The 20,699-nt window shown below is 36.3% G+C and overlaps 1 protein-coding gene across 1 annotated transcript; it reads left to right on the top strand.

Annotated features, from left to right (window-relative positions):
- Positions 1 to 110: 110 nt before the first annotated feature.
- Positions 111 to 19,983, top strand: C2H18orf63 (chromosome 2 C18orf63 homolog). The gene is made up of 15 exons (XM_075706132.1): positions 111 to 143; positions 399 to 568; positions 1,246 to 1,324; positions 2,682 to 2,738; positions 4,160 to 4,271; positions 5,497 to 5,538; positions 6,528 to 6,604; positions 7,851 to 7,960; positions 8,621 to 8,717; positions 8,814 to 8,899; positions 9,458 to 9,635; positions 10,751 to 11,827; positions 12,812 to 12,928; positions 15,294 to 15,381; positions 19,930 to 19,983. The coding sequence occupies exons 2-14, from the start codon at positions 435 to 437 to the stop codon at positions 15,348 to 15,350; spliced, it is 2,223 nt and encodes a 740-aa protein (XP_075562247.1). The 5' UTR covers positions 111 to 143; positions 399 to 434; the 3' UTR covers positions 15,351 to 15,381; positions 19,930 to 19,983.
- Positions 19,984 to 20,699: the final 716 nt, after the last annotated feature.

Raw genomic sequence — 20,699 nt, 5'->3', positions numbered from 1 at the left:
CCATGGTCTTTGTATGACTTAGTGAGGAGATCGCTGTTGAGCTCCTGGGAATTGAACTTTTGTGACAGACAGGAGGGGACCAGCATCACAGAGGGATTCCTCAGCTCCTGGATCCCAGACAGATTCCAGCCCCTTGTAAGAAGGTGGAAAGGATGCTTTTGTCATTGTCTACTCTGAATATTTTGACTCTTGTAAATAATTATTTTTTCAAGTATAATGCAGTATTTATTGCAAAAGTATATTGAGCTGTCTGTTTTAGCTGACCAAATTATGTTATATTGTCTACCTAAACTTAGTCAGAAGATAACTGATTATTCATTTACCTGATACCATATACTTTTAAAGTTCTGTAAACAAATACCTGCCTTATAAAAATGAATGAAAATTTTTCTTTTAAGACCCAGGTGCCACTTTGGGGCAATCAACAATAGAACATGAATGACACCAGGCACCAGTCTCTGTTCTTTGTCAGTCTGCCAGAGCTACAAAAACTCTGTGCCACTACAGTAACACTGAGTTCTCAGATACCAGAAACTGAGACAAGGAGTACACAGATAAAGATTTGCAGGTAAAGAATTTTGAGGATTATTATTTTCCAAAGCTGTTGGTAGTTGTTATTCAAAGATTTTATTAGCAGTACTAGAATTAACTGTAATAGAATCAATAAAATTCTTAGCAGCAGCAAACAGTATAAAGTTGTTCAAAATATGGTGTTTTTTTTAGTGGGGAATTTGCTGGCTATTGGGGAAAAAAACCACATTTCTATTATGTTTTAAATGTCATCAGCTAAAAATAACAAGGCCACCTACTTCAAATTAATAAATAGTTAAAATTAATCTGTGTTCACTCGCAAAGTTGGAATGCTTTAGGTACATCGTTAGAGCTATTGTATTGCTTTATGTAGGTTGAGACTGAATGAGAAGAATATTCAGAAAGCATATGCACGCTCCTTAGTGTTCACCAAGAATTATGTCATTCCATTTAATAGGAAAGGGAAGAAACGCCAAAAGGAACACTTTTGGAGAGTTCTGTTCATGTGCCGAAGGCCTGAAGTCTTTGTCTTAGACCACTGTGGGTGGGTTAAGAGCAAGTGACTTGGATTAGTCCAATATATTATACTGAACTGCTGGAAACTGATTAAAAATTGAATGTATTATGTTTGTAGAAGGTGAGGAAAATAAATTCAAGCTGAGAAAATCAAGTACGGAAAATTATTTTGAATTTTTTTCTCACTTGTTTTTTTAGACAGTTATTATTCCTGCATCAAGACATCCTTTCTGCTCCTGTTATTGGAACACTAAATCAAATTTCAGTTGTAATGGCGGTTAGTATCACTGTGTAAATAAGTATATGTAGTTACATACTGTCACAGATGAGCAGAATGCACCTCACTCAAAAGAGAGAAGCAGCAATATGTATTATTGAGGTAAAAAAATATTTTGACAGGATTCAATAAGGTCAATGGCAAGGTTCATCTTATTAATTACTGCATGAAAGAAACATACAAAAGAAAATTGAGTTACAATGACTCATAAAAACACCAGAGGCATGAAGAGTAAAGAGGACCCTCCCGTTGAGTCATGAGGTTCAGAGTGGACACCCTTGCTTTCTAAACTCCTTTTCGGAGCCTACGTGCAGCTGGATCCAATCTTAGTCTCAGACTTGGTCAACAATTCATATTTAATGGAATTATCCATGCAATGTTTATAATATCTGAGTAGCTACATGGATTCATACTATTAATTCAACATGTTGTCACTTACCGAGGATCTGTCACGGGTAAGGGATCTCTCTGCCTTGGGTAAGGAAGGTTGTCTTAGTCTCGGGTAAGGAATTCCGAACCTTGAGAGGCATCCCTACTCAAGGGGAGAGTCACCTGGCGTGCAGGCCGGCTGCCATTCAAGGAGAGCTCAAATTGGGCCCATCCTGATTTCAGTATTTATAGGGTGAAGTAGCTGGCTGCTAGTCAGCAGTATAGGCAAGACAGATGTCTTGGGTTTAGCTCTGATATCTTGTTCTGTACTTTGGTTGTCTTGTACTTTTGGGTTTCAAAACCACCTTTCCAGATGTTTTTCAAGACACACTCACTCCCTTGTACATAAGCCAGGGATTTTCCAGCTCGCAGGTTCACCGCAAGGACATGAGGCCTGTTGCTTCTTCGTCAGCCTGAACCAAAGTATAGCTAGGAGTCAAGTGTATCCGTCACACATATATGCATGTTTCTCTAAGAAGTGTTTTGTTTGAGGATCAAAGATAAGTAAAATTACGTCATTTAAAGCAAACTTTTATTTTTGTGCGTTAGTAATACAGATGACAGCTTATGTCTTCTGCTCTTTTGATGAAATAGCCTTTTCAGATGGTGAACCTTTTGTGGAACAGAATGGACTCAATTAGTAAGATGCCACCCAATTCACAATGAGAGCAGCAGGGGCAGAGTTCTGCGATTTTCTTTTGGGCAGTCTTTTGCTTGCTTGTTAGTGTATCTTTAGCTGGAAATGAGATTACACTATGACAAATGCCTGAACTAATTTTAGTAATGAGAAAATACAGGATATGCTGTTTGCTTTAACTATTCCTTAGCATGTTTTTCTTAGGCAAAGTCTCTGATGGACCAGAATTTAATATATAATTTGCTAAAGCACCCCTCAATTTCAGACACTTCAATTTTTTTTTTTTTTTAGATACCATTTTACAAATCAGGAATATGTCAAGCCTACATAGAGAAACAAGGAGCTACCGTAAGTGCTGAAAGATGGCACAGTTCTTAAGATTGTTACACTTGTCTGCAATTGCTGTTGCCAGAGATGAGTATTTTTCGTAGGTCATGCAACTTGCACTGCAGAAGCCAAGTTTCAGGGTAAAAAAGCCTGTCCCATGGACAAAATGTCTCTCACTAATCTGTGTATAGGAAGTGTACTTTGTCAGAGTCAAAAGTTTTAAGAAGTTCCCAAGCAGTTTCACTCGATTTCTTGGCTGCAGTGGGATCCTGATGCTGTTCAGGGGCATTGGGGTTTGACCTGGAGGCAACGACAGACCTGCCCTTCGGGCCACAGACCTGCAGCTCCCCTGCTGGTGTCAACCCTTCTGCGTGTGCCCTATAGGTTCCACAGGTGGGGCTGTTCCCAGACATTGGAACTACCTCCACATTCATGTTTTGAGTCTATCCAACCTGTGTAGAACAGTGTCGGAGAAAAAAAAAAACATGGAGAAGAAATAGAACCCATGAGCTTAACAGCTGATATATTTTTAGACCATTATGCATATGCTTTACTATCTTCTATGCAGTGTTTGTGGGTTTTATGAATGTATGTGTGGATGCACTAAAATTGCTGAGTCAAAAGGCTGATAGTAAGCAAAGCCAGTAGCTCTCATGATTCATTTGCACAGCTGCTTGGGTGTATTTTTCTTTGTTCCAGGAAGTGTAAATGCATATCTGGATTAGCAAGACATATACTGCTCAAATATGCTTAACTTACAAAAGTGCTTTATGTTGATATGTGTAACTGACCTGTCATTGTTAGATTTTCCAACACCAGCAGATTAGTAGTATGAAGTGTATTTAGTAACAATGAGCTCCAAGCAGATCCTTGCAGGATCTCATTAGAAACATCCTCTTGGAGGTGTATTAGTTAACTTTTTTTAATCCATTGTAAAATAGTTTATTTTTCTTGACTAATGCTAACTGTCAATAGAAAGCTATGCAGGACAGGCAAGTGGTCAGGCAAGTAGTACTGCTGGGTGAATGCAGCTACATTTATCTGTTTTTCTTGCGATTGCAAGAAAATGTCTGGTCTTCAGCTTGACAGCAAAGTTAATATATGTAAATTTTGGATGTTGTGCCTATTGTCTGGAAAGAGATGCGTATCTAGTAAAGTACTTCATATATTTCAATTAATCTTTTCCCCAAGTCTATTATCAGCCTCGTGAAAACATTAAATGAATTGTAGTGCACCTTACTTTGACGATGCATGAAATCTAAATGCCTACATCAAATAATGTGCTAACTTCTTGTAGAGGAAAAGTAAAGTTGTGTAACATATACTAGGATTTGGCTCCAAGATGCAGTGGCAGTATCTTTGATTAAATTTTGCCTGCAGCCTTTAAAAAAACCTGTTAAATTATTAATAATGTATTTTTCTTTTCTCATTGATGTTATTAGCTGGAAGCACCACAAACAGTTAGTCCAGCCATTCTCCAAACCTGTCTCTCCTACACACTTACAGCCAGACTTGCACCCAGATGGAACAAGGCTGGTCATCTCTTGGTGCAAGGTATTTGACTCACCTGGGTCAGGGATCAAGCATTTCATTTTAGTTCTTTATTGTTGCATTTATTTTCCATAATTTAACTTCAATAGTTATTTCATTCCCATCATTATTTCATTTATTATATTCAATTATTTAATACATTTATCCTAGGATTTTTTTTCTTTGATTGCATTTTTATTGTTCCTTTATCCAAGTTCAATGATTCAAGTTAACAATCTGAATGGACGTATCACTCACTTTTTCATCTTCCTCCTCATCTTTGTAATAGATCAAATAATTATTTCAACTGAATGCAACATACCAGATGAATAATTTGCAAACCAAATATTGTTGGACAATAAATGTCTTCTAAAAATTGGGCCTGTTTTTCAGATTCAAGCTTTCATCAGTGGCACTTCTGCACAGGGTTTGCATGCTTTTCTAGTACAGAAGTGTTTTTCTGTCAGACCACCTCCTTCTACCAAGCTCTGTCTTTTTAGATGGTAGTTCCTTTGCCTGACATCTCTCTACTAACTCCTGTGTAGGATAAATGTGTATTACCAAAATATGGAAAAATAGATGTGTTTCAGATACTATGGTGTGCTCTTATTAGGCTGAGCAATTGTAGAGATCATTGCAAATATACACTGAGAAAAGTGTATATGTTATTGTCTTATTTCCAGCCACAATATTAACAGTATCTTGTTTCCAGTATCTTCAGAATATATAGCTCTCTGAACGAAATCAACTATTCAGGAGTAGCAGCTAGAAGTAGAGGGCTAAATGGTAGCTGATATAAAACTGGTTTCAGTGAAAGACATTGACTAATAGCAATGTCACCCTGGTGCATGCAGCTTGTCTAATCATTTATGTTACTAAAGCTGGGCAAAACTGATGATAGATGGTAAAATATGTAGTAATACTATACAGATTCACTTTTGAACCTGAGAAATTTGTTAACTGTTAGTCAATTAAAAATACTTCTTTGTATAAATTCCTTACTGGGAGGAAAAAAATGATGTATAAATTGCTGTCCACTAATATACTTTCATATATCTTTCTTTTTTATATAAGATGTTAATGAATCAGTGAAAAGTTAATTGATAGAGGGGTTTTTCTCTCCTTAAAAGGAACAAACCTTTCATCATTCATGACACACACAAATGAAACTGTGATTTCTCCTTTTTTTTGCATAAAGACATTAGGCATATAGTTTAGAAAATAATGTCTGTCTGTTTTATTTGTTAAGGAAAAGATTTTTTGTCTCATTCAGGAAGGCAAAATGCTGTTGGTAAGTACACTATTCTGTTCATGGTAAACTTGTGAGAGCAAGGTATAGTTATGTGCTTTCATACTGCCATGATCCTGGTATTACCAACACAACATCTTTTCACTTTTCATTCTGAAATAACCTCAGTCAAAATACACTTGATGGCAGATGATGCTCTGCATGTAATAGTTGTCAGCTCAACTGCACCTTTGAAAAATTGCCCACAAAAAAGGTAATTTTTCTACTCTTAATCTACAGCCATAGATTGAAATTTACCATTTAAAAGTTATGATTATTACAGTTAAATGCACTTGCCTCAAATTACGAGTCTTGCAAGTGATGTGAAAGTTCCGTAATAATAGGTAGGAAAATGAGCTAAAGTGGCTGTTCTGTACATACTACATTTGCTGTTCACAAAAGTTAAGTCACAAAGGATGCTACTTAGCTATTGGAAAAATTACAAAGTAATATTTTTATTCCAGTAGAAAAGTTAAAGATTACATTTGGGGATATTGAAGCCTAAATTTGTAATAGGGACATACATTGAGGAACATAATACATTCAGTTCCTGTGCTAGAGCTTGCTCAGAGCTGCGTAGATGTTCTGGAGATATGTCAATAAATGCTTGCCTTGCTTACTTTCCTATTGACCACTTCTGGATGCATAGTACTGGGCTAGATGACTCAGCACAGCTAATGGTTATAATAACTACATTTGCTTTGAAAATGGGTGTTTGTATATCAAGGATATGAGTGTCAAGCATCCAGTTGCATGGACAGCCATGAGTTCCTAGGGAGTTGTACTGTATGGATGGTAATTCATTATTATTTTAATTTTTCACAGTTAAAAAGAAATTAGGTTTCATTTCCATGCTGAGGAAGTCTAGCTTTTTGGTTTTCCAATGCAGCATTTTGACTAACAATTACTTTAAATAAACATTTGGGTTAGCTTTCTGTCTGGCAGATGAACTGTAGTTCAAAACAGGGCTTTGTGCTTTGTTTTTGTTTTAGTTATAGACCTCAATGTATCAGAGAGACAGCTTTGCATCAGTGTGGAGGCTTGCTCAATTCGGTTGCCACCCCCTGAGGTATAAAGCGGTTATATTTTCTGTGACTGTATTTGTCGTATTAATTTTTATCTTCTTTCCTGTTAAGTGACTTGCAATTAGCATGATGGGGATAGAAGTGCTTATTTCTGATTGTATTGAGAGTAATCATATTTGTTGACTATCTGCATCTGCTCTAAGTGCATAACATCCATATTATATCTATAATGATGCATTCTAGCAAGCACTGTAAAATTGAGATTCTAGACTAATTAATAGACCTTTCAAAAATGCTGACAGAATATAGTCATGAAGTGTCTTTATGATTCTAGATTTCCTTCTAGCAGTGTTTTCTAGAAGGCATTCACTGTCTCACTGTAATACATAGACAGTTTTGAGTAACATCTTAAAAGTGAAGCTACAGATAAGTTGTCAGCACTATGTTTAAAGTCCCTGTATATAATTATTCTGGAATCTGCTTCATTTTCTACGCAGCTTCCAAAATACGTGAGCAGCCTGGATTTTGCTGCACGTAAGCATAATTAATAAATTGTTTAAGAAGTCCTGCTTGAGGTTGAAAAGTTACCATCCTTTCTGACAACTATGTCACCTTTGTTGAATATGTCCATACATACAGGGGCATATTGTCAGGCTTGCTGGTTTCTTCCAAAATAAGGATTTCTGATTCAAACTCTTCTTTCTTAGAATAGAAGAATAGGATTTCTTCTATGACCTAGTTGGACAGCATAAACATTAAAGCTATCTTTAGGAATCCAATTCCAAAATGACACAAAGCAATGATGGAGGCAATCATGATCTGGCTTCATTATCAGTTTGATCATTTTAATACTTTTCTAAAACAGAAACAGCCAGATTTTCTTGTCAGTGAATAAATGCAAACCCTGGTAGGCCATGAAGAGAGAAAATGTTTCTCAAATCTTAGTGTCTGATTGGTCCCTACAGTCAAATATTTTCACATTGTGAAAATGTGTAGTGTTTTTTGACTTCTTACAGGGTGAAACTCTATGTCCCATTAATTCTGTTGCTTGGTTCTTTGCACTTGATTAGGCAAGGTGGCATACACAGTTACTAGACTGTCAAACATGGGTCTGTGATTTGAATTTTAGAAAATGTGCATGGAAGTGAGACGGTTCTTAGTTTGAGAAACTCCTTCTGTACTCTTACTTATTAAAAGACTTAAAGTTGTAATACACAATTATTTTTGAAAATTTTAATTTTGTACTGCTGTAGAAATATTTGCAAATAACTTTTTTTTTCCTGTTTGAAGCTGGGAGATTTTGATATTTCAGCAAACACCTTAAAGCTGTTTGACAGCAGTGAAAATACAGTTATTCACCAACATTCCATATTAAGTAACTGGTGCTATGTTTTGCCAAGGTAGGAGTCTGTTTACATTTCAGCAGAAACAAACATTTCCTGGAATGTTTGCCATGCAAATTGTGAATTTGATACTAGTGATAAGAACAGTTCTGTTTTACAGTCTGTTTTACATTCAGGAATCTTTCTTTTTTTACTTTTATGGTCTCAATGTTGTGGAAAATGAGAAAAATTAATCAGTGAATCATAAATTACACATTTAAATACTTCAATTTTAGTAATCTCTGTGCTACTTCTGTGATATGCAAAAGCATTAATTTTTCTCAAATACAATTTTAGCAGAAAGTGTCAATTTAAAGAAAAAACTTATTTCCCCCTTTGCCACAATGTATTTCTATTTTCACCTATGATTTTCATCATAAAAATATGAGAAGTAATCATATATTTGCTTTTGTTCTACATTCACTGGTAGTAAGTATTACATACAAGAGAAATTAGACTTACATGTGCCAAGTTCTTTTCCATACTTCAGAAAGTATTGCTATTGTTCTGTCATAAACTTACGAGCTAAAGGTATTAGTCCTCAAAACGTAAAAATAATCCATAAATACTTTCAATGCCAAAAAGTAGATTTACTTTTTTTTCCCCCAAAAGTCCAGTATATTTTCAGCTGAGTTTTATGACACCCTTTGTAAGCATCCCTTCTTTACCTATGCACAGCATGAAAATGGGTCAGATCATAAACATCAGCCACATAATTCCTCCAGAATCTCCTTTCCATTCATATAAAGAATTGCAGATGCACTGGAAGAATCTGGTAAGAAACAATATGCACTGCTTTTGGTTTTCCCTCCCTTTTTTGTACCTATTGAATTTGTATTTGTAATACACGTTTGTGGTTTTTTTTTTTAAGTATGGATATATTCTTCCAGATGATCTTGAAGAGACAAAAATATATTTCAGTGTTTACTTCAAGCCAATAGGTGAAAGGTTCTTTACGTATCCTTTCAGAATATTTTTGTTACATTTCCTCTACCACACTTCTAGTGAATATCTAGATTTTCATTTTTGATTGTGCTACATTTTCTTGTTCCATAATTTCATAGAAGTCAGTGGAGAATTTTTTCAGTAGACAAACTGGAACAAAATATCTAGTCAACTCTCTTTGTCCTAGTATTGAATAATAGTAAGTCAAATGGATCAGTTTGCTTCACAGCTTCTGTAAACATGATAATGCCACTCTAAATGGTGATATAAAAGGAAGAGTTAAATTTCTGTAAAAATATGGCCAACCAAGATTTGTTTTAAAGAGAATTTTCCTGCTAGGAAAGACTAGACTAAGGATTACTTGTATTGCGTAATCTTTACTATGGTAGATTAGTATGGTATAATCATGTTAAAGTCCTGTAACTTTATAAGCTTTAGTCCCTTAAGAAAGTAAGTGCTTTTGTTCACCTTTTTTCAAAAAGCTTTAGACGTGTTCATCCTCAGCGAAGGATGATTCATAATTATAGAAGTGTAAAGAAACTCGTTATGTATCCCTGAACACTTACTCAGGTACCCTTTAAGTTGCATTCGAAGTCAGCCAGTGCAGTATTTCCCTAGAACAGATTCAGAAAGTGTGTTGAACAATTTTCTTTCTGACATGAAGTGTAATCTTTCACATCTATGTGGATTTCCAGTAAAGATGACAACTAAAGCACTTTATGCTACACAGGAACTCTCCAGGGCTCTGGTGCGTGTAACGGTTTTTATAAACATGTTAATAGTGTGTACTTTGTTCGTGGTATGAAGTGGTCTTTATCATGTTCAGAACACAGTAAAAGTGTAAAACTATGCTTTTCACAACCAACAACTATCAATCATGTAGCTTTAATTAAATGTGTAATTAAATATTATATTGCTATTTGCCATTGTTATGTTGTTGTTCACATCACAAATTAATTAAAAAATTGGACTTAGTGTTAATTAGTTGCTATCAGTATTTGCAGTTCTGTAGACCTTATTTTACAGCTGGATATCCAGAACTTTCTCACACCTCTTCCATAATAATAATAATAACAACAACAACAACAATTATAATAATATTTATTATTGTTATTATTACTACTATTATTACAATTTATGGAAAAAAAAAAAAGTTCTGTGGGCTTATGCATTTAAAAACACTCAGACTGTTAAGATTTACTCCATGGCTGGTGATGGAAAGGAGGCAAGCAATCAAAACTTCTTTAATTTGAGGTTTTGACAAATGCTGAGACTCAAATTTCTTTGGTAGTAGTGTGTGAAAGAAGAAATGAAGTAATTAATTCTGAACAAAGAATAGTGACAGAAATTGCAGAGATTCTAAAATACTATAATCCTCTTTCAGAAAGCAGTTCCTGTTTATGTCTCTTCAGTGATCAAAGCTAGAATGACTCCTCTTTGTCATCTGCAGTTTTTATAGACATCCAAACTGTCTTTTGCTCAGAATACAGATGCCCTTAGAAGTCTTAAGAGACAAGGAGCCCTGTCAGTCAAACTCTCTGCAGACCCTCTCAAAAGGGCTAGGCATTACCCAACTGGAAAGTGCTAAACCAAGATAATTACTGTAATTTAAGTCTTTCCTTCTGAGAAATACGATATTCCAGCATAGTTTTTAAACCGGGGGGAGGAGAAAAAAAAAATCGTCATTTATAGTGACAACAAAATATTGTTTTAAAATATCGTTCATTCTAATTCAAAACAGGAAAATGTATGATTATATATTGTGATGTATATTAGGTAGGTATCATATAGTGATGCATCAGGTGGCATTATCAGATTTTTAAATCCAGTTCATTCAATTTAGCAACTCTTGTTGTATTGCAGGAAATAAAATCTAAGCATATGAAATTGGCTGGTGAAATGGTTTGTGTAGTATCTCTAACGCAGGCTCCTCCAAGAAAACAGACTTTGCCTCGACTTTCTCCACCATGCAGTATAGAAAACAGCCACTGGATGGAGCGTTTGATCAAAGAGCCAGAAACACAGACTTTTCCAAGTAGCAGTAAGGGTACGGAAAAGTTTAGCATTGAAGCAAAAGAGAAATCAATGAAAAATAGGCAAATACCAGGAATACCAGAGTTACCAGTTATGAAATCTTTAGGAATGCCTGTAAATTCAGCCTTTGAACTCCCCCCGAAAAAAATCAGCAAAATTATACCAATTTTCAAAGGAAAGTTAATGCAAATGAATGGAAAGACCAAAAATCAAATGGATGGGAAGAAAAGAGAAAATGCTGAAAGACATTCACCAATAAAAATTATGGGTGTTTCATCTTCTATGCGGACTGTGTGCAAGTCCAGCATAACTCCGGTTTACAAACCCGTTCAAAATATGTCAGTCAAAAATCCTACTCATAGCAGCATACTTCAGGTAATGAATGTGAAAACACATGCAAAACATGGTACACCTGTATTTCGATGGAAAACAGAGTCTGGTGGACAAATGACTAATTCTGATTTTTCTGATAAGTCAGCTTCAGGTGGGAATTCAAGTGAAGGCAGTCACAAAAAGGCAAATTCTCCCTCCTTTCTTAAGAATGTTGGGTCAGTGCTTCAGGAATCGAACATCAATCTGAGTCCAAATACCTGTGCATCTCCTACTTCCAGTGCAAGAAGGGGAAAAAAGTTTGCAAGTCAAAATACCGCACAAGTTCTTGAGAAGCACCACCAGTCAAAGAAAGTACATTTGCAGATTTGTAAATTAGACAGTGAAATGACAAATTCTGGTTTATCACAGCAACAAAGAAAGAGATCAAATGAAGGAGCAGCGTTAAATATTCATGAATCTGTCTTAAATGATACAGTGTGCATTGCCAGAAATGAAGAAAGTAAAGCAGCATGCCGTTCTAAGGACTATATCACTGAGACAACCAGTCGTCACTGCAAATCTAACTTTGAACAGGTACGGTAAATAACAGAGCTCATTTTCACTGGTTCTCACAAATTCAGTATATTCTAAAACAATGTTAAGCAGTAAAGAGCATGGTTTTCATCATGTTCTACCATCATTCTCAATAGAGTTTTCTAAAATTTCTACCATGTAAGTTAATGTTTTCAGCCACTGATGCGTTTTTTCTGAAAGGGAAGATGATTTACTGTGTTGTCTGAGATACACACTTTTTTTATTTGGGACTTTTAAGGTGGGATAATTAGCTTTCCTTTCTTTAAGACAGTTTATCAGTTTATCAAGATTTGTGTGAGGTTAATGTGATGAAATTTTTGGTGTTCAGTCTGTCTTCATATGAAACCATATTAATGAACAGCTCCTGGAAGCTATCTCAAACATCATCACTTGTGTAGTGCTGACTGCATTGTGTGTAAGTCATTGTGCTGTTAGACAAACATGGAAGTTTTGCAAATACAAGTTTAATTACAATTTCAGTAAAAGCACAAGTTGCAACAGGAAAAAATCCTACTGGGCGTAAGGAAAAAAAAATCTTCAGAGTGAGAGTGGTTAAGTACTGGAACAAGTTGCACAGACAGGTTGTAGTGCTGTTGTCCTTTCAGATTCTCAAAACTTGATTGGATGGGGCCCAAAGCAATGCGATCTAACTTTGAAGTTAGCTCTGGTTGGAGTAAAAGTTATGATTAGATGACTGCTAGAGGTACTTTACAACCTAAATTTTCCATGATTCTGTCTGCATTTCAATGAAATAAATAGCTGAGCTGATTTCAGTGCAATTTTTATGAGGCTGGTATCCCCCAGACTGGGCATATGGATGAAATGCGTTGTGTTTAATCACTTTTTTCACCTATAGAATGTAATTTGTTAGGTTATTTCAGCTTTGTGTTATCAGGGCACCTTTTGAAAAAGCAGGTCATTTTAACAAGTGGAAAAATACTGGGTTTTTTTTGCTAATGAAGGTATAAACATCTATACTTTAAGATGATTACAGGAAACGAGTATCTGACATGTGAAACACTGCCCTCAAAACCGACTTCATCAATCAAGCAGAACAACACGGAAGCATCTGTAAAGAAAGGTTGTGCCAGAAAAAGACAGGTAAAAAAATCCCACACATACACCCCTTAATCCAGTTTACAAGACCCGAATTAAGAGATAAAAAGGAAAATTTAATTTTTTTCATTTTAGCATGTTCCAGTTAAAACAGGGAAACCAAGAAATCTTATTGAGCCTGCTCTAGATAAAATTAACCTTAACCAGGATAAAATTAACCTTAACCATTGGTTAACTTCAAGCATGCATTTTGTCTCCTGCAGAAGATACTACTAAAATGAAAATGTTTAATAATGTTACTTAATGTATATATGTTTCTGAAGTAGATTTTCTGATTCTACAGAAAACAGTTTTATTCTGCCCAATATAACTATGGGCATTCTCATTGGCTCTGTAAGTGTCTGATCTTAAGTGCTCAAATTCAGCACATTGTGTAGAAATTAATTCCAAAAGGCTATTTGTAATTATTTCTGGGGTTTTAGAAGTTATATTCTCTTAATTATTTAATATATTTAAGTTGTTATGGTATTACTAGATGGGGTCATCAGCAGCAGTTAGATTCCTAACATGAATTTTTTTTTTATACTTTTTCCTCTGGATGCTGCTCTAATGATAACAGTGTGTACTTTTAAATTCATCTTCAAAATATTTTTTCATTATTCTTAAATATTGCTTTTACCTACCACTGGGCTACACTTCTGTTTCTAAATATCAGTTCTTTAAAACTCAGTTGTATCTTCCACCTCCTTCTCCTTACAACCACATTCTCTGTGTTTATACTACCTACAAATTAGGCCCACTAGAAAGAACAGGTCCCAAGTCTCCAATGCTCAGTACAATTGTATTTTCTTACATAGGTAAGTGTATTATTTCTGCTAACAGCCAACTGAAAATACTGTGCAGTAACTCTACAAAATAAGCCAGGAGGAAAAGTTGCACACACTTAACTCCCTTTTCACCCAGGTTCCCTTGCCTTTTGAATTTCATTGCAAGCATAACTATTTGAGGTCTCATTACCCAAGCTTGATCTGAAGTGCCTTCACCTAGTCACATGTTGCAATATATAAACTACCTTGTCAACATACTCATTAACTGTTGATTGAGAACTTAAGAGTATGTATCCATAATTCAGATTCTTCCACTTAATTTGCATTGGTTAGCATAAAATTTTATCTGTTATCTTTTTGTTTTGTTATGCTTTTCAAGACAAATACAAGACAATTCTGTAACTTTTAATGGCAATCAAAAGAGCACAGACTGTACTATCCGTGCAGTTCAGAAAGGGCGGGTAGAGCAGCCTCAGGGGCCTGCTGCAGGAACACACTCACACCCTAGAGCTCAGGCTGCAGCAGGGAAGGGAGGAGTTGGTGTGGGAAGCGCCAGCCCAGCTGCTCTGAGCTGGCCCCATCCACCTGCAGCTGGGAAAGGCCCTTCCACTGGGCCACAGCTGAGTCACTAGTGACCGGCCCAGCACTGCGATGCTACAGCAGGAGAGTCAGAGGTCAGTCTCACAAAGAAGAAAAGAAAAACAGCAACTAAAAATAACTGTGATTGTAAGAATAACAGCCCCAGGGGTCTTAGTACTGAAGGGAGACTTCCACCGTAACACAAATTAACTGCTGAAGTCCTTTGCCTGCCACTGGGAATGACTCAGCCACACTAGGGCTTGTGAGCATGGAGTAGCTCTACGGGTTGGGCAGCCTGGACAAGCAGAGCTGGTCTGGCAGCACTGCTGGGATGGAGAAGGGGCACTGTCCTGTCCTAGTCACGAGTCACGAGTGCCCCATGCCATTCCTCTCTCTCCAGGCAGGCTGTTAGTAGCACGGGTACCAGCCTGAGCTCTGCAAGCTATTTTTGGGAAGCAGCAGGAGACAGCAAGTTCTTGCTGTCTGCCTGCCACACTGCCAGTTCAGCGCTGCCGCTGCTGGAGCCAAGTGAGGTGGATGCACAGCCCTAGGGAAGCTTTAGCTAGAGTCTCAGGAATAGGAGAAGGACTTGTTTATTAACTGGAGTAGGGATGGACTCTCCAATGCTCATTAGTCTGATTCCTTCTCTGTCCAGACTAAAATACAGTGGTGCTGACTGCAGACACTGCTGAACACTTCTCTGAAGAGTAAGCCTTTGTCATTATCTCAAGTTTGGACACAAAAAATGATCAGTTGGTTTTGAAAGTCTTAGCTGTCAGCATGTAAAAGGGTATTTTCAAAATAGCTCTGGTTTTACTTACTTACCTACTGTTCATATAAACTTTAAATCATATTTAAGTTGGAAAATAAAAACTTTAATTCTCATATTATTCAACTAAGCATTTCACTCAGAAACAACTTTTTAGTTGAGCTGTTAGCTTAGTATTATTACTGCTTTTTTTGTGTTACTGTTTTTTACCTTTTTGTTTGTTTGTTGTTAACAGAAAGAAGAAGGTTATTCAAAGTTAAAGAAAGCCAAAAGAAGTAAGCCTTCTATTTAGGATGTTCTGGAGTACTGAAAGAAAACTCTGGGTATGCTCATTACAAATTTTAAATATTTTTCTTTATTAAAATAGTATCACTATAATAGTTCCTACTCTTCTGCATCATGATAATGATACCAGCTGTCTCCAAAGGAATCACTTTACTAAACAAATGGTTTCTAGAGCAAAATAACAAGGTAACAGAAGCTAAGATTCTCGGTTTTATTGGACACTAGCAAATAAAGCTCTGCTTTGTTTTGTGAAACCAGCAACATTAAGTACAAAGACATCTTGTACTTAGAAGAACTTAGAATTTGGCTTAAATTTGTATTTTGATTGGCTTGTTTTCTTTCAGACTAAAAAAACCTGGTTTTTGTGCTGCTGAGTTTTGTTTGAATCTGAGCTGAAGTTAAAACCAGAAATCATTAAAGGAAAGCTATGTGTATTATTTAATATCATTACATGAAATGGGGTGGCTAAATGCTTTTGTGGTGCTAAGACCTAATCCAGGGACAAAAAGGTCTGTCTTACAAAATGAATAAATTTAGTTTTGTGACCAGATATTTCAACCCACATCATGGGTGGTTGTTGAGAGCAGTCTTGCAGGAGAGAACATGCTTTTCATGTGAATGTTCCTTTGAATATTAAGGATACAGGTAGCATATGAAACACACCAGTTTTATTGACCTCATGCCTATCACAAGTTAGCAGTAGTAAAACATGTAGGAAGGAGCAGCCTATACAGTTAACTGTTTCAGAGATAAATAGAGGTATATTTATTCAAAAGACAGTATTGATATAAGCAAGAGGGTCACACAGACACAACACCACAAAACTGTGTATTATACAAAACAAATAGAAAAACAATAGCAATAAAGAAGCAAAATATAAACTGTGCATCTTTTAATCTGACTTTTGGCTTCAATGTAAGTGATAACAAGTAGCCAAATGTGCATTTTGTCTCAGAGATGCACTTTATGTCCTTCCTTTCTTTGCGTGGATAAATTTCCTCTAGTGAATGTACATACCAGTTGTCTGCCTTCCCTAAAGGAACTCCATTGTATGGATGGAAGCTTTCCATATAGGGCCTTCATACTTCAGTATTCAGCATATCCTTTTCATGGATCTAGCATTTCATCTCTCCTCCTTCAAGCCAGGCAGTTCAGGCATGGTCCTTCTTCAGAGGTGATCTGTTTTAGCAATTCAGCATAGATATCTGTAGGTCCAAAGTCTGTGACTTTCACTGAGGACTGATGAGCAGAAACAGTGTCTCTGAGAATGGTCAGAACTTTATTTTTTTACTTAAATTAAAAAAAAAAATTAATTTTTTTCTTATTTATGGGTTAAATGCCACAGGATCAAGTTGATCATGGTAGGTGATGCTTAAACCCTGGAGAGGAAATATTGTCTTCCATAAAGTGTTTAAAATATGATTTCTAAGAATCCCATTGGTATGGATTCTTCATTGGTGTTGATGATTGAAAAAGAAAACTAGAGTTAAAATAACTTCTGCTATTGGACCGGTGCCTACGGTTTTGATTCTGAAAAGCCTTGCTCTGAATTTCTACTACACATGCATTCAGAGTGCATGTTTTCATTTGATCACTTGAGAGTTACTTGTAAGTATTCAAATTTACCGTGTAGCAAGATTTATGCGTGAGAAGGTCTTACAATGGAATTCAATGATGTAGTCAACAGGAAGGACTTGGGTCTATCATTCATGACAATAAAAACATTTTTTTACAATTACCTTGCAAAAAAGGTCAGTATTTATGACTAACGTGCCAAGTTGCACAGCCTCTTACCTTGTCCAGGAAATCACAGGATAATCCTAATTTTCTTCTTTGTTTTGCTGGTGAAAATAGTAGGTATAGTAATAAAGCAACGTGAGAGAAGTATTTAACATTTTAAGAAGTTGAACATTTGATCCTAATACTAAATCATTCTCATTCATTCTGATTTTACCCATATGTAGACAATCCCCCACTCTTTGGGGAAGGACTCAGGCTTTCCTCTGGCATAAAAGGAGTAGCTAGATATTAAGCATGAGTTTGAGATACCCCCATCCCGTCCCTGTATTTAGGGGTCTGGACTACGCTGGGTACATTGTTCTTTTTCAAGTCTGTGCAGATTGGGCCAATGGAGCCTCCAAGATGGCTGAGGTGCCCAGCCCATGGGGTGGGGGCAGGATATCTGCTGCTGAGTGAGCTCTGTAGAGTCTGTTGGGTGTCTACTACATTTCCATTGAATTAAATTAATGTTTTGACACCTAACACATATGTGGACAGCTAAATGTAGGTGGTCTAAATCTGGAGCTCAAAACCTTCCGAAGAGTTAGACTTGATTAGTTATTCAGTTTAAATAAAGACTATTAAGCTATTTTATACTTGCTGTCAAATTAAAAAAAAAAAGTCTCCATGCTTAGTCTTTTATTAATGAAAGTCATCCTATCATTTTTCAAGGCCAAAAACTACTGTGAAAGGGAAGTTTGGCTTCTAAGACCAATCAGAGGAGCAGGGCTTCCAAAGGAGAGTATAAGCTAGTAGAGAAAAATGATTTAAAAGAAGGATTTGCATCATTACAAACATCAGTGATAGAACAGACATATTCAAAATAGAAGCAATGAAATTCCCAAGCCATTTCCATTGTTCTGCAGAACCCGTCCTGTTGCTTTGCTCCTGTGTTGTCATATGATACTGATGTTTGGTTTTAGTTGCCAAATTTCATTCAGCAAATGAGAAGCTACAAATTCATCACATATAGTAATAATGGTATTATTTTACGTGAAAGTAATTGCTACCATTGCTGTAAGGTTATTGTATGAACACAAGTTGGAGGCAGGGAATCCACACAACTGGAATTCAGTAAAAATTCTCAGCAGTTTTGTATATAAGGGCTAGAGATCTATTGGACTGTTTCTTCTAAAAGGTTGTGAGAGACTGAAGGAGTTAATGTATGTTGATGTCTCAAACATTGTAGCAGTTGGTTGATGCCTCAAACCTTGTGGTGAAACAAGTTAAGATCTGCATGGCAACACCGAACCGCAAGTGGGAAGTCGGTTGGCACAGAGCACAGGCAGGCGTGTCGGAGGGTGCGCAGTTCCGTATTTCTAATGTGCCTCACAACTCAACATATATGGCCAGAGGTCATACAGAGTTCATTTGAGGAAGGGGCTCACGACCACCGAAAAGACCCCTCATGACCACCCCCCCCACACACACAATGACACCTGTGCAGAAGATTGAGAACTTTCTGAAACAAGAACCATGTAAGTTGTCGAGGCGATGGACTTGACTCAATTGAGAGGTGGAGACTGGCCTATAAAAGACATGACTGTGAGAAAGCCAGGTGCGCGCCCATCACCGGAGGATCACCTCATCTATCATCGTCATCACGGGATCCAAGGGTGGTGATATCTCTCCCTCTCCCCTTTCCCTCTTTTTCCTTCCTTCTTATAAGTAGTTCAGTTAGAACCCACATTGCCTACTGCTGTGCTTTCCTAGTTCAGGTTGCCTACTCTTATACTTGCCAAGTTAAGGTTGTTTCTATCATCAATAATGCGCTTAATTGATCGTTTGGTGTCGTTTCACCTTAATTTAGCCCAAGGGAATCACAGAACCGCCATCATCCTCCCTGGGAAGCCCAGTTTGGATCATGACAAAGGTGGATTGCCCCAAGCCAACATTTAGGAATTTCTCTTCTAATTAGAAAGCTATAGTACACAAATTTCAACAAAGCCATCTTTCAAATGCTTTCTTGATGTGAAATGTTAGGCTAAAATAAGACCTTCTAAGATGATATATAAATATAATAGCTTGAGCTGGTTTTATGAAGAAACAGATTTAACTTAAATTTGAAAATATTTTCATGGAAATTGTATGTGGTGAAAATATTTGGGCTTTCATTGAAAAAAGATTCTGAAAATGTTTAGTCTTTCAATGAAAAAGCAACTTCTTTTATGATGGGGGAAAATTCATTTCCTAATCAAATCTAGTGTCAGAAATAACCTTTGGACTGTGTTCATTAGTATGTTGTTGGTGCCTAAATACTTGAGACATATTCCAAAAAAATAGATACTGTCATTACATTATTGCTATTATCCTGTCCATTTTTCATTGCTGCAGGATTGTTCCAGGTTAGGGTTAATCTAATTTACTGCATGCATGACCATTTAAAAATGCTAAAGAGTAGTTTCGTAAGATTCTGTCTCTTACTTTCTTGTAAAGCTAAGAATGTGGTTTGACTACCAGATCTCAGCTGGTTAAGAAGGTGTGAATATACTTCTGCAACCAAAGTTCCTTCCTCCAACACCACAACTGATTGTAATATTTTGAGGGCTTTAAATTTAAAAACCCAGACTTAAGAGGAAGGATAAAGCTGAGAATAGTACCATAGATTTATCAAGGAGAGAATTCTTCCTTGTTCTGTATAAACATGCAAACATTTAACTTCAAATCCCTAAATCCAAACTTTGTAAACAGAATGAAAATACAAATGTGGAAATACAGCAACTTTTGTCTGGATATTAACCATTGTTCTGAGTTGTCTTTCGTTTTCTTCTGTGATCTAAGCTTTTTCTATGTTTTCCTCCATGCAGGTTCCCAGGAGGGCATTAACATACTTGAGGATCTCTGAGCTTTGTGAATTTTGCTCTGTTTATTTCACATCATTGGCACCTGTTTCTGGATGAAAAACTGAGGGTTAAATACATACAGTCAAGTGAACCCATGTATCAAGACCTTCTCCAGACAGTTTAGGTTAATAAGCCTCTAATGAATTTGAAAGTTTAGCTAACTGCTTATTTTTTGAATCACATTATGTCTGTCCTAGTACTTGCTTACACACTTAATCATTCTTCCAAGTTATTTTGAAGTTTCAAGTCTGTCTTTTTATGATATAATTTTATTTAATTCTTTGCTACAATGTCTGGGCCTCTTTGTTTTATCAGTAAAACGTTCCTCAATAACTTTTCCTTGTCAAGTCAAATGGTTAGAAAATAAACAGTACAATTTTTCTTAGGGGAATAATCTGAAGGCTGGATTTGATTTCAGCTTCTTTAATTCTTGTTATAATTTTTAATGAATTTCCATTTTCAGAAATGAAGCTGCTCTGTAAAAGATTTTTTTAAGTCTAATTGATAATGCCATTCTTCAGCAATTCATGCAGAATGTGTATAGCTGTTCTTTGAGGAATTTTACCAGCATAAATGTATCTTCAATGACCTACTTGAAGGTGTAGTTACAAATATATATGTATACATGATTGTTGCCTCATAATCGCTGGTTTTAAGTGAATATTATTGTATTACCTGGATCAAACATCACACTACCAGCTCCTAAACTCAAATGATATAGAACTGCAGTTTAA

Source organism: Pelecanus crispus, chromosome 2, assembly GCF_030463565.1.
Source record: "Pelecanus crispus isolate bPelCri1 chromosome 2, bPelCri1.pri, whole genome shotgun sequence".
Lineage (NCBI taxonomy): Eukaryota > Metazoa > Chordata > Aves > Pelecaniformes > Pelecanidae > Pelecanus > Pelecanus crispus.
The sequence above is the reverse complement of the archived record's forward strand: the minus strand, read 5'-3'. Positions and strand labels throughout refer to the sequence as shown.

Excerpts from the sequence above, each read along its gene's own strand:
- C2H18orf63 (XM_075706132.1), top strand. The coding sequence starts at position 435 with ATGAATGACACCAGGCACCAGTCTCTGTTCTTTGTCAGTCTGCCAGAG. Across the intron at positions 569-1,245 it reads ACACAGATAAAGATTTGCAG|ACAGTTATTATTCCTGCATC; the intron begins GTAAAGAATTTT and ends TTGTTTTTTTAG. Across the intron at positions 1,325-2,681 it reads AAATTTCAGTTGTAATGGCG|ATACCATTTTACAAATCAGG; the intron begins GTTAGTATCACT and ends TTTTTTTTTTAG.